General features: G+C 41.0%; 1 protein-coding gene across 1 annotated transcript in view; it reads right to left on the bottom strand.

Moving 5' to 3' along the window:
• The window catches only part of IRAG2 (inositol 1,4,5-triphosphate receptor associated 2), a 38972-nt gene extending 34451 nt beyond the window's left edge, over positions 1–4521 (bottom strand). Inside the window, exons 1-6 of the mRNA XM_075706088.1 lie at positions 3927–4521; positions 3014–3124; positions 2086–2266; positions 1789–1865; positions 1631–1709; positions 501–659 (exon numbers count right to left, since the gene is read on the bottom strand). Coding sequence (XP_075562203.1) covers positions 501–659; positions 1631–1709; positions 1789–1865; positions 2086–2266; positions 3014–3124; positions 3927–4521 — 1202 coding nt within the window. The remainder of the gene's footprint in view (positions 1–500; positions 660–1630; positions 1710–1788; positions 1866–2085; positions 2267–3013; positions 3125–3926) is intronic.
• Between the last annotated feature and the right edge of the window lie 8502 nt (positions 4522–13023).

Below are 13023 nucleotides of genomic sequence, written 5' to 3'. Positions count from 1 at the left end.
TCATGGCATTGATGGGTCCCCAGGCTGCAGCAATACTAAGCCAGTGAGACAACTCACTTTAGTTCCTCAAGGGACTAGCAAAATAACTCTTACATGCTTATTTCCCCTCTGCTTGGCACAAGTGTGTGGTCTAGGACTGGAAGCCTTCCAGTGCTTGGCCGTTCTCTTGGTAATATTAAGCCTTTTTTTGTTGTTGTAATTTGTTTTGTTTGTTTGAATTTGCTTTACGCTAAGATTTTGCCTGTGTGCACCCACAGCACCTCATGCTGCAAGAGCCAGGCTATAAGATGAATGACTGATTTTATAAAGAACCAGGAGGTACAGAGCAGAAAAATCAGGCAAGAGGGTTAAACCTTACAGATAATACATTAAGTCAAGAAAGTTGCTGCCATGAAGCACTGGTGAGGCTAAAAGCATAAAGCAAGGGCAGACCACTTTGGAGAAGATAGGTCTGCCCATGGCCATTACACTAGAGACCTGGTGCCATCAGGGTCTCCCACCTTTTTATTTGTTGCCGTAGATCCTCATTATCTGCCAATAGCTTATTGTTGGTCTCATCCACAGCTTCCAGTGTGACCTTCAGCTTGTTGTTCTCTTCCTGAAGCTTCCGGTTGTTGTACTGCAGGTCCGCAACACAGGTTATCAAGTCAGAAGTCTCCCTGTTCCAGTAACAAAACCAGGAAAAGATTGAGAAAGGTGGATCTAATTTAGACTTTTTGAAAATCCTGATGCTGTGCTGCACTGATTAGAGAGGTGAGAGGAGAGGACACAGAGGACTTGTGATGCTACAGTGTACACGCATTTGCTCTGCACAGAGATATCAGATCATCTTCGGATCAGTTCTCTAGTTCTACGGCACCAGGAACTGTTTCAGTTTTAAGCACTTCTTTTTTTTTATGCTCCCTGAAGTTAAAGTATGCCACCAGACAAGTGCCACATCTGGATATCTGCACGACAGTACCTTAAGCCTTTGTTAATCACCTCTTAGCCACCACTAACACTTTTGTATTAACTCCACAATTTCTGGATCCTTTCTTTTCCGCTAAACCATCCCCCACTTATGCTTTCAACTGAAACTTGAACAAGGATCACCATTTTGAGATCCTGAAAAATGATAGGGAAGCATCAGAAAGCAAATTTTAACATTTTTGACTATGCATAAAATGCAAAAGTTATCTTTGAAACTTCCGGTGTTTGTTAAGTGCTTTGCTATTAAAAGAATCCAAGTCAGAGTCATGACTACAAAAAATAAAACAACCCAAACAAAACCAAGGACCAGATTTTCAGGAGAAAATGTCTTCTATTGTCATACACCTAAGAACTTGGGGGAAAGAAGGAACCAGTTTAAAAAGGGAAAGAAACACAGCAAAACTCTGACCACTGGGAATCAATAAGGCAAATGGACACAGAAGGACTAAGATACCAGTAGAAAAAATTACTAGCGTGTTTCTGAGTCTGAGCAGAAGCTGTAAGGAAGAACATGATAGCATCTAGAGCTAGTGCAGACTGAGGTCAGCATTAGAAAGTCTGCCAAGACAGTTTTCTGAAACAGTGGTTCTAGGAATTGCTTTCAAGTAATTCAAAGCTAGGAGTACTAAATTCTGAGAAAGAATTGCTTAAGTGGACTTACATGTCTCCTTTAGATACTTCACCCCCAAAGGCCTCCAAGCTTCCTGCTGTAACATTCATCTGGACATGTGTCTTTTTTGCTGAAAGAGGTGGAGTTTTTGGTTATAGAGTAAGAAAGTCAAGTTTGCCTGAATAAAAACAGAATAAAATGGTCTGCACCTTCAGAGGTGTTTCTATGCACTTTAAATTCCAGGTCTTCCATGCTTGCTGTTGATTCCTCAGTTGCACCATCTTCCCTGAAACCAGGAAGCATCAGGAGTCACAAAATCAGGATGACACTGGATTGCTTACCAACTTTGTAACATTTAAAAGCCTTCAGCCAAAACCCACACTGTGGTCACAGTGTCCTGATACCATATTTGTTGCAGAGTACAGAAGGCGCAAGCCATGGAAGAACTTTCTACTCTCCTGTTTTCACAGAAGCTTTTACAAGATAGATTGATAAAAAGCTATTACCATTTTCTCTTACAGTCTTCAATCCACTCTTTCATGATGGCATGATATGTTTCCAGGTCCATGGAGATGTCTTTCTGATCTGGGTCAAGCATGTTGCACAGCTCTTCAAGACCACTGTCTTCCAATCCCCGACTAGTTGTATGTCTCAAATAATCAACTATCTTGGAAACTGCTACTTTTCCTAAAACAGATACAGGTTTCCATGCACCAGACTCTGAAGTCCAGTAGGCCATTGTAAAAAAAAGCTGTAAAAGGGTGTGCTACTGATCTGCACTAGTATGTATTCAATTGCCCTCAAGAACTGTAGACAAGCAACTGATTCCTGCAGTTATAGTATGACCTGGAAAGGAACAGTTTAGAGCTTTTGTTTCTTCTAATACAGAAGCGTGAAAGTCCAGTTTACTAGTTTTGTCAACTTCAGTTTAAGAAAAACAAGCTTGCCTCGTTTGTTACGCTATTACTTTCAGATCTCTCATCAAATTGGGCAAACCTTGTGACTGACATTATCTTACTCTGCTGAACTCCTTTTTCTACCACTTTTAGTCATGTTTGAGGTGGAATTCAGAAGAATTATCTCTTGCTCTGAAGTTTCTCAAAGTTCTCTTTTCTAACAGGAAAAAGCTTAAAAGAAATAAACAGTTATTTCCAACAAGGTTGATTGCTAGAACCGTGTTGCTCCTCTACTTCCACTGCACTAAAATACAGCAAAGATCAGCTGGGGACAGGAATGGAAAGGGAAGAGACAGGCACCATGCAAGAGAGGCACATTTATTCTGCATCCGCCATGCATACAGCCACCTAGCCAAGGTAGTCAGTCAGTCCAAGCATCATCACAGATTGCCATGTCTCAGGAACTGTAACACAATCTCAACCTTGAAAATGCACTGAGAGGAGAATAAAACAGAGCAATGAAAAGCCACTGGCAAACCTGTATGCTCTATGTCACATGCACAGAAGATAGTAGTCAGTAAGTCTTCTTCACAGATCAAGCTCACATCATACATGTTGTCAGCTTTGTACCCCAGTGACTGCTTCCATCCTACAAAGAATAATTTTGTTATTGTCCATCTTTGTTTGCTCGTAACTTTCGTGCACCACAGGTTCTAACTACAATATTGTGATTGTAATAGCACGAGCCCACATACCATACCACAGCTTGAATGGCACACTTTTTTTTTTTTTAAGGTGATTTAAAAAACTGAACCTCTCCTTCCTCCTGCCAAATAAAGACAGAGCTTTTACTGCTGAATAACACAAGGAACTGTTCATAGCTGGAGCCTCCAAGTCAGGAGCTGATTTATGTGTCTACTTCTACACATGCATGTTTGGCAACTCGGGCTATTCTTTCGCATGAAGTAAACATATAAGCAAACATTTTAAGAGGCCAGCTATTTCTTCCCTCCCCCTCCAGATATACTGTAGAGAGATCATCATGATCAGATTAAGTTTTCTTTAAGAAAACAGTCCTTAAAAAAAAACCCAAAAAAACAACAGAAACAAACCCAAAAAACCCAAACAAAAAACCCACACCCAAACTCTTTTTTTTTTTTATATATTAAAGGCAGACTAAATTAATAGCCAAATCTCTTATCAACAAAAAGGAATTGGCAAATTTGAAAAAGTTTTTGACTTGACTCATTACTTCCTTACTCTTTACACTCACATTAAATTTTTTAGAGAAAATTTAAGATTTTACTTAGCTCTTTTTGCAGTCTTATTAGATTTGAGTGATTCTAAAACATTGTTACTAATTTAAGTAGTAAATAAATGTCATCTGTGTAGCCTGAATGTTCAGAGGTCTAGGATTTTGGATTGGGAGGGATTTTTCCCAGGCTTTTTACCTCTTTCACTCAAAGGTAATCTCTTTGGCATGGGAGATTGGATCACAGCACTTTCTGACTTTTTATCAGGTGTGAAGAAATATAAGTTTGGACTTGATGTAAGATACTTCTGCTCACGAGGCACATCTTTAGATTCAGTATTTGATAAAGCACACAGTTTGTTCTGGGTATTAGCCTCTCTGGATCTGAAGTAGGATGGAGAATGCTTCTCCATGGGGCATACTGGCATCCATGAGTTGCTGGATCTCTCTTCACTTTTAATCGTTGAATAGGTAGCACTCGCAGAACAGGAGTCAGAGATATGCCTGAGACAAGGCGACAGCAAATGCAAGTCTGCAGAGAAAACATTGTCACTGCTCGGACCAATTAAGTGTGGACCAGTACTATCATGGCTCCTAAAAGTTCTTTTCTTCAGTATTTCTTCTAGATTTTTTTTGATATTGCACTGTGGACTGTCAAAGTTCCGGGACTGCAATTTTGGTATCTGCAAAGCAGGGTTAGAGACTTCGTCCATCATTTGGATAGATTTGATCTTTCTGCATATACTGTCCACTGGGTTATGATGCCGTTTATTAGCTCCATATTCTGAAGACATTACCAATTCCCCTCTCTTGCAAAGTATCTGGAAAGAATATGGACAAGACATAAGAGTCAGGATGATCAACATACACATACTCTTTGCACTGATTTTTCTGTTCAGCAGACAACTTGGAGCTTTGGTATCAAGTGATTTGAAAATCCTTGGTCCGCATACCAGCTGTGACAGGAACCTCCAGTCACTATGTTTAGTTCTCCAGGGAACTGGAAGTGATGTGGATTTGGAAAAGGTGGGGAAGAAAGAAAGAAATACTTTCTGAAATTTCACTGCTTATTCTTAAATACAATAACCATGTCGGGGACAGGGAGGGGGGGAAAACAAAAATAAGAAGTGCAGAACTTCCTGCAACCTAGCGGTTGACTATCTTTTTAGATTAAAGGAAGCGCTAAGCAATGTCACTCAGACCAATTTATCCCAAAATGGGCATTTCTTTTTATATAAAAAGTGTTCATTAAAAAGAAGTAAAAACATCACACAACTTTTGTAACTGTTACTTCTGTTCACATTTGTAGCATGTACGTCCTTCTCTGGTTCCATGGCTTTTTGCTCAGGTCTAACAGCAACAACTGGCCAGATATTTACTGAAGGTATCTCCTACAGCTATAGACATTACCAGTTTCTGATCTGTTTCAGTGGCCTCCCAATCAAACCATACAGCTGCAGCTACGCAAATCAGTTGAAGTAGTCTGAGCCTGCAGCTTTCTCGATCCCATCTTGTGACAGGTTTCAGAAGCCAAGATTTAAATGAAGTTACGTTCAGGAAAACATTAGGCTGTCTTTCTGGGTTTGCTGTTTGTGGGTCCTGGCTTGGGGAATGTGGGAAAAGTGAGTGCAACAAGAGTTTCAGCATTTCAATGAGCCTACAAGAACAAAAAAACAAAATCCAATTGTTTCTTATACTAATTAGCCACAACTACAGCTGTCACGCTACCACACAGGGAATTACCCAAGAAACATACCCTACAGAGGCACTTCAGTTCTATTTGTATTTTTATTATTTATTCTCCCAGACAATATTTAAAAAGATATTTCCAATAAGATAAGTGTGTGTGTGTGACCAAGGTATGGAAGGTGCATTTTGCAGGCATAAAGCCACGTTTCAAGTGAGATATCCGTCTCTACCTTGCAATTTGCCACCTTCTCTGAACAGAGTAGTTGGGAGCTTTCATCTGATACTGCCCCACTGTGGACTTCAGTCACAGTTCCTCACCCCAAAAAAGAGCTTCTGCTGAAACATGAGCACTGAGAAACACCATCCACCAGCCAGTGTAATCCAATGAACATGATCAGACTTGAACAGAGCTCTGTAACAGCCATCAGCAGCTTGACTGAATCTTTGTCATTTAGAAAGAAACAAGAGGGAAACAAGTAATACTATTGGAAGTTAGCTATGACATTTAGATCATTGTAAGAGAGACATTATTTTAAAAAAAAAAAACCCAAAAAAACCCAAAACCCAAAAAACACACCAGATAAAGCTAGCTGAAGCTCCCAAGAGTCACATTTTAAGTGATATTTTGTGCCCAGTATTGCAGCTATATACCTGCCTTCCACCACTCTATCACTTCCAACTCCTCAGCTCTGAAAGTATACTGTATTCCTTCCCTCCAGAAGATTATATACAACATTAAAAAGCAAAAAGCAAAACACACACAAAAAACGTCACTTGCTTTAAAGTAAGAAGCAGGGAAGCAGTCAAGAGTCTGGTGCATGTTAACTGCATAACCTACATGATCAGCAACAACAGTTCTCAGATCCTCCAAGACTGGGTTTTACTTGTAGCCAGCCTATCAGAATAGTACCGCTACAGACCAGACTTCTGTTAGGGGCAGAGGGAGAGGAAAATGAGAATTAAACAGCAGATTTATAACTAGAGCTCACAAGGTGGTGTGTGCGTGCGAGGGGGACTGACAGGGTTGCCTGCAGGGGCAGAACACCAGACTTCTTGACCCTGAAGGGATTTCCCCCTGCAGAGTACAAACACCAACTTGCCCCCAGAAGGATATAGACTTCACTGAACTGTGTCTTTGTACTTAAACTGTGCATCAAGAAACAAGATGAAGCAACCTTCCCCTCCCCAAGAAGTTAGCTCCCTGCTTTTCTTACAGGTAGAAAAAATAGTTCTTTTCTCAAAAACAGCAACACACTTCACTAGCATTTAACACAAGAGTTGCCACTTGTATAATCTTGTGAAGCAAAGAGGAAAATCACATGCAAGTATTTACTATTCTAGATTGCAATAGACATAAATACTCAATGTTTTATTTAAATTGGTTTAATACAAGCTTCCTGCATGCCAGCAGCTTGGTTTTATATATGCAGAGTGAAGATCTCAAAGTTTATTTTTCCACCCTTGTTCCTGTAAACAGTAATACTTACCTTAATGGATATGTCCTTAGCCACAGGAATACTTAAAAAAAAAAACCCAAACAAAAAAAAAAAACCCAAAACCACCACCAGTAGTAAGAATCTCAGAATAATCTTTGAGAAGAGACTGCTTTTTATTACTGTGGCTGATAAAAAAGATTCCCCCTTTAAAAATAAGTGTCAGAAAGCTGAAGCTTTTAAAAGAAAAACTTAAAAACACTGCAGTTAGATTTAGGTGTGTTCTCTAAGTGCACAAAAGCCTTCAAGCAGATATAAGTAACCCTCCATTAAAGAATATTAGTTTTTTTAACTAGAATGTGTTTTTAAATATGGCTCATAATTCCCCATTAAAAAAAAAAACAAAACCCCAAACCAGTCCAAGACCTCATACTTACAATAGCATATGGAAAAATACCTTCTATTCCTCTCTGGTAGAGATAGCACAGGATGACAAAAGCTATTTTAGCTGTTCCTCTGAGGAGGAGTAGCTGAAAGAACTTTGGTACTCGGATTAGCAGAGCACTCATTTGCTGGAAAATCAGCTTTACAAGGTACACCTGTTGCTGCCTGCCTCTCAGCTCGAGAGTGGCAATGAGCTGCAATGAGGTGCAAATCAACCATCAGTCTCCAGCTTTCTAGCCCTTCTATTTGTTTTCTCACACCTCTCCTGCAGCTGTTAAACGAATTGCCTAGAAGTTCAAGGCATCCTGAAGTCTCCCTGCTACCCTTATTTTTAAAACAGTGAGGAAAATAATGATGTAGCTCACTGCTGTTGTCTGAACTCAGGTACTTAGACTGTTTCTCACTTCTATTAGCAGTTCTTTCTTAGTTTTCCCACCTACTGCAAACTTTCAGGCAGGAGCAGATCTCTCCTAGTTTCTCCTGTGACAGTTTGAGCAGAGAATCCAGAAACTGTATAAATTTCATAGGTCTTACCACTTTTTAAAGGAAGACAAAAGTTGAAATGTCTTGGGCTGATGGTGTATTAAAGACTCTCTATGTTACTGTCTGCTCTGCACTTGGTTCTGTGAGCAAAAAAAAAAAAAAGAGTTTTGTCATTAGGACACATTTGTTAAACTTAGAAAACATTTCTCCTCAGTATTTGCCTGTGCATACTGAACAAGACTGTTAACCAAGTCCTCTTTTTAACATTAAATTCTCAAACAAGGTTTGCATTTTAACACTGTGGCTCTTTAGGTATATGCTGTACAAATAACTGGAAATAGAATAATGTTGTGGAGGGAATACTACTGCCTGCCTGGTACCTACTAACTGCACAGCCCATCAGACTTCTCCAAACACTTGGAGAAATGATACCTCCCAATCTATCTATCACAGGCAATTTCAGCACTCCTGGAAAAAACAGTAAGAAGTGCTCTCACAGGTGCTTTGTGATTAAAACCCAAAATGTGGAAGTGAGCTGACATTGCTGACTTGTGCAAAGCATTTGACACTGTCCTGCATGACATCTTTGTCCCTAAATTGGAGAGACAGGGATTTGATGGATGGACCACTTGGTGGATAAGGAATTGGCTGGATGGTTGCACTCAAAGAGTTGTGGTCAACAGCTCGATGTCCAAGTGGAGACCTGACCAATCCTCAGGGGTCAGTATTGGGACTGGTGCTGTTTAACATCTTTGTTGGCAACACGGACAGTGGGATTGAGTGCATCCTCAGCAGGTCTGCTGACAACACTAAGCTGTGTGGTGCGGTGAACACACTGGAGGGAAGGGATGCCAACTAGAGGGACCTTGACAGGCTTGAGAGGTGGGCCTGTGAGTTCAACAAGGCCAAATGCAAGGTCCTGCACAGGGGTCAGGGCAATCCCAAGCACAAATACAGGCTTGGTGGAGAATAGATTGAGAGCAGCCCTGAGGAACTTGGACACAAAGTTCCCTCTAGTTTGAGTGGGATGTATGGGGTTAAAGTTCAGAGTCTTTGAAAGGTCACAGAAACACAAAAAACAAGCCCAAAAGAAGATGTTAAGAGGTTATACGGTTCATCACCATGTTACTGGGCAGGATCAGTTTACCAATGAGTCCTAAGAAGGGGTTGGCTATCTATTATCTGAGTTTCTCAGTGATAATAGAGCCACAGCTTTCCAAGGCAATCTATTTATATTTCACTGTGTTACTGTTAGAAAGCTTGCCTTACTATCTAACTTAAATCCCCTTACTGCAAATTAAACACAAAATTCTTTGTTTGCAATTCCTACTTTGCAGACTCTGCCATATTTCACAGCCTTTTAAGATGCTATGGTTAGCATGTATGAGCCAGAAGTACACTGTGCTAGGTGCTGTTCAGATGCCAGACAGAAGTGAGATGTATTTCCCAAAGAGTTAACAAACTAACAGGAAAGCACAAAGGAAATGAGAATAAGCACAAGAGACAAAGGTCATAAATCTCAGGAGATTTATACCCTGACACCATCAGAATACCATATTTGCTGATGTACTTACTGGCCACCCCCACACAACAGCTACACCTTTTACTCAAGAGCAAGCAATGGATCACTGGTGTCCTTACCAGCAGTTTAAAAATAGACAGGCACAATGACTGTAGCCAATATTTTTAGGGAAATATTTGGGAAAGTACATGGTCATGATGCAAGTCAGTGATGTATTTTTGACCCCACTAGGTAAAACTGCACCACACAAGAACTTTTTCACCCACCTCAGCACTGAACTTCAATCCCAGAAATTGGCTTTTTATCATTTACAGTGTCAGGATAAGCAGTCTCTGCCCTTTAGATCATCTTTAAGAATAAGAATAGGTTATGTTCTTTCTAATAAGGGGTCCTGCTGCTACTGCAAGCTTCATTCTACTTCCCTCACTTAGGGTATTGATTACATGCCAAAGCTACTTCCTCATTTATGTGAATCAGCTGAGAAATGGCAGGATTGATGAGTGCTTCATGTACAGCTCATCATCCTGAAGTGCTGTAGTTTTTTAGTGTGTTATGATCCATAACCCAATTATAGGCTACTTCATTTTTCAAGAGTACAAGCTTACATATGCCCATACACATCCACACGTTTTTTTGTGAATGTAAACACTCTCAGTACATGCATTTCCTTCCCAAAGTATTGCCTCCTGTTGCTGTTTGCAAATAATCACGTCCCATATGCCATCCAAGAAGTGGTTAGATTTCTTGGAAGAGTGAGAGGACCACCTTCTCATAGGAACATGACAAGAAAGAACTATGAAGGGAGAAGAAGAGTCTTTTAAATTTTAATCACTAGAGTAGAATTGACAAACCTGGAGTTCTTTGTTCTGCATGCAGACTTCTTACAGTTTTCCACTGAGGTGGTTTTGAAATATATTTCTTTTTGAAACACCAAAGCAACTTAGAATTGCTGGTCATAGTAAAAATAAATGGATTTAGGGCCCTAAGTCACAAAGACACAGAGAATTTAAGGGAAAAATAAAAACCTTTTGGAAAAAAAATTATGGAAATTCAGTTTGGGATTGGGTTCATTTCACCTGATGTTGTCTGTGTAAAATGCTGTCTGAAGCCAATGAAGGGACACAGACATCGCCAGAGGGGAATTCAGTCCTTCTCTCAGAATGCTCTACACTCTGTGGCCAGAGGGTGCTCTTTGAAGTCCTGTTTCCCTCCTTTCTGTAGGAGTGATTCAGTTCCTAGTCAAAAGCAATTAGTGACATTTTAGGTGCCCTAGGGATCCTGCCTGCCTTTCAGCTGCTTCTCCACAAGTCTTGGGTCTCTTGCAGGCCCTGTGTTACAGCCGGCAGTCCTATGGGTATGTCTCGGGTCCCCTGGATGGTGTTCGGGCAAGGTAGCCTGTCTCTTGCTACTTGCTGAAACTAAACACTTCACTTTTAGACACCTTAGTGCCATTGAGACATCTGATGGTACAACATTAAAACCATTTAATTTAAGAGGATGCTGTCAATGCCCTGCATTTGCTCTTGAGCTGATGGTCACCTGACTCTGCAATAAGCCAGTTCAGGTTTTGACCTCTCCAGTTCAGGTCCTTGCTGTCCTCCAGGCAGCCTCAAACAAGCATCAGTCTCTACAAGGAGGCAAATGGGACTCTGGCAATATAGACAGGTTTGGAAGAGAGAGCGAGGCTCCAGCAAGCCCAACTCAGAGCAGCTCAGGCTTTGCAAAGCGGTCAAAAGATAAGAAAATCTGAAGTTGTCTTTCTACGGTGTGGTAACAAGATAAATCTTTCTCCATGCCTCCCATTCTCTTCCCCTTCTCCCCAGTTCTAACAGAAGGGGCTGAGCTGGTTGTCTTCACAGTTTATTTTGTGTTAACTTGTTTCATTCCAGAGGCAGGAGAACCAGGGCTTATTTTCAGTGCCAAACTCATTCTGGTTTTTCTACCGCAAGGAGAACCATTGTGAAGAGAATATACTTTACATTGACCAATACCAAAGGTAGGAGGTTAATTTTCACAGACTCAGTCGCATGTTTTGATTCTGGCCCTGTGGTCTGTGCATAAAGAGAGGCTCTGAAGTCTCTACAGAAGGGAAGAGGTGAGTAGCTTTATCTTTTCCAAGTGTCTGCTTGTTAAATGTCTCCTGGATGCATGCATAGCCCCTTTCTAAGGCTAAGGGTTAAACATCATCAAGAGATGTCTCTGATCTGTCAGAGCAAGAGGAAAAGAGCAGGGAAAATGTAAACTTCACATTGAAGTAGATGCAAGTAGAATCTCTTCTGCTGATGAGGGTGCATCATGCCATGGCCTCTTTAAAGGACAGAGGTATAATAGCAGCTCCCAGCCATCATGAGAGCCACATGAGACCAAAACCTGAATTTCCCTCTCATTTCTTACATCTATACCAGAGTGAGTTGCAGCTACTGCCAGGTCTGTATATTCGATGAACAATTCTGTCTGGCATGAGCAGAGAATAGAGCAATATCCCCCCCAAAACCAGGAGAGCAATTGCACCTTCACTAACAGTGTGCTTCAGAGCCGTCTCTACAGACACATCATGTCAAGGAAAAACTCATAACAAGCCTTAGCAGTGCCTATCTGCGCACTCCTCACTCAGACTCCACATACATGAGCATGTGTTTGTCACACATACAGGCTGACCTGTATTTTTGTTACACCACAGGCTGGTCCTGTTTGTGAGGCTGCCACAGTAAACTTTCTACTGGCCGATCTTCTAATCAGCAAGTTTCTGGCTCCCTGTTTGCTTTGCTTCCCCTTCTGCTCCCCTCTCTCATTTTACAAAGGCAAAAATGAAGAAGCAGAGATAAAAACCCTAGCTACAGAACCAGCAAGGCTAGGCGTCAAGCATGATTAGCTCTTTGCCTGAGGACCAAACCCACAATCCATGACTGCGATGAGTCAAACAATCAGTTAGAAGTAGCTTATGGAAATGACTTCTTTGATTCCTGATTCCTGCCTTTTTTCTGTTTACTGCTCCACCACTTGACCTATTCAAGCCGGTGGTCGGGGCTTCTACTCTAACCAATCCACAAGAGAGAAAAGTCTTTCTGACTATTAAGGGTTGGGGTTTTTTTTGGTGGATTTTGTATTCAGCTTTGTATTTTTACTTGTGCGTAAGAAAACTAGATACAAGAGATCATTAGAGAATCAAACAAGAGACTGCATCCTCTAAATGTATGCTAGGAATAACCTCAAGCTAGTGACACTGGATAAGTCACCTTTTTCTTGATGTTGGTATGTTATGACTGGAGAGTAATTTACTAACTTTCCCAGCTCCCACAATGGATAGCAATCTGATATATGTTGGATTATCCTAGGTAAACACTCATCATCCATATTAATATCTGCTTCTAGCTGTGGTTATCGATCATCTAGCAAGAAGGTGACGTATTGCAATTGCAGAGGGCTGATGCTGATGTATTCAGAAAGTATTCACCTGGCTAATGGGGTGCATCTCCAAGTGAATCCATCTTTCAATCATTTCCCTGACTTCCTGCAAGACTACAGGTTTCCCTCAGGAGTCATCAGACCTTCTACTTCTCCATCTACAGGGCTGACAAGAGATCCCTTTAGACTCCTCCGCCTTGCCACAGAAGGGGAGGGTACCTTCACTCCAAAGATTTAAAAAGGGACCCTCAAAACTGTAGGAGATCTTGTGACACATTATCCCAAGAAAAGAAGACTGAAGATTTGGCGCTGAACTAAGT

Source organism: Pelecanus crispus, chromosome 1 (assembly GCF_030463565.1).
Source record: "Pelecanus crispus isolate bPelCri1 chromosome 1, bPelCri1.pri, whole genome shotgun sequence".
Lineage (NCBI taxonomy): Eukaryota > Metazoa > Chordata > Aves > Pelecaniformes > Pelecanidae > Pelecanus > Pelecanus crispus.
The sequence above is the reverse complement of the archived record's forward strand: the minus strand, read 5'-3'. Positions and strand labels throughout refer to the sequence as shown.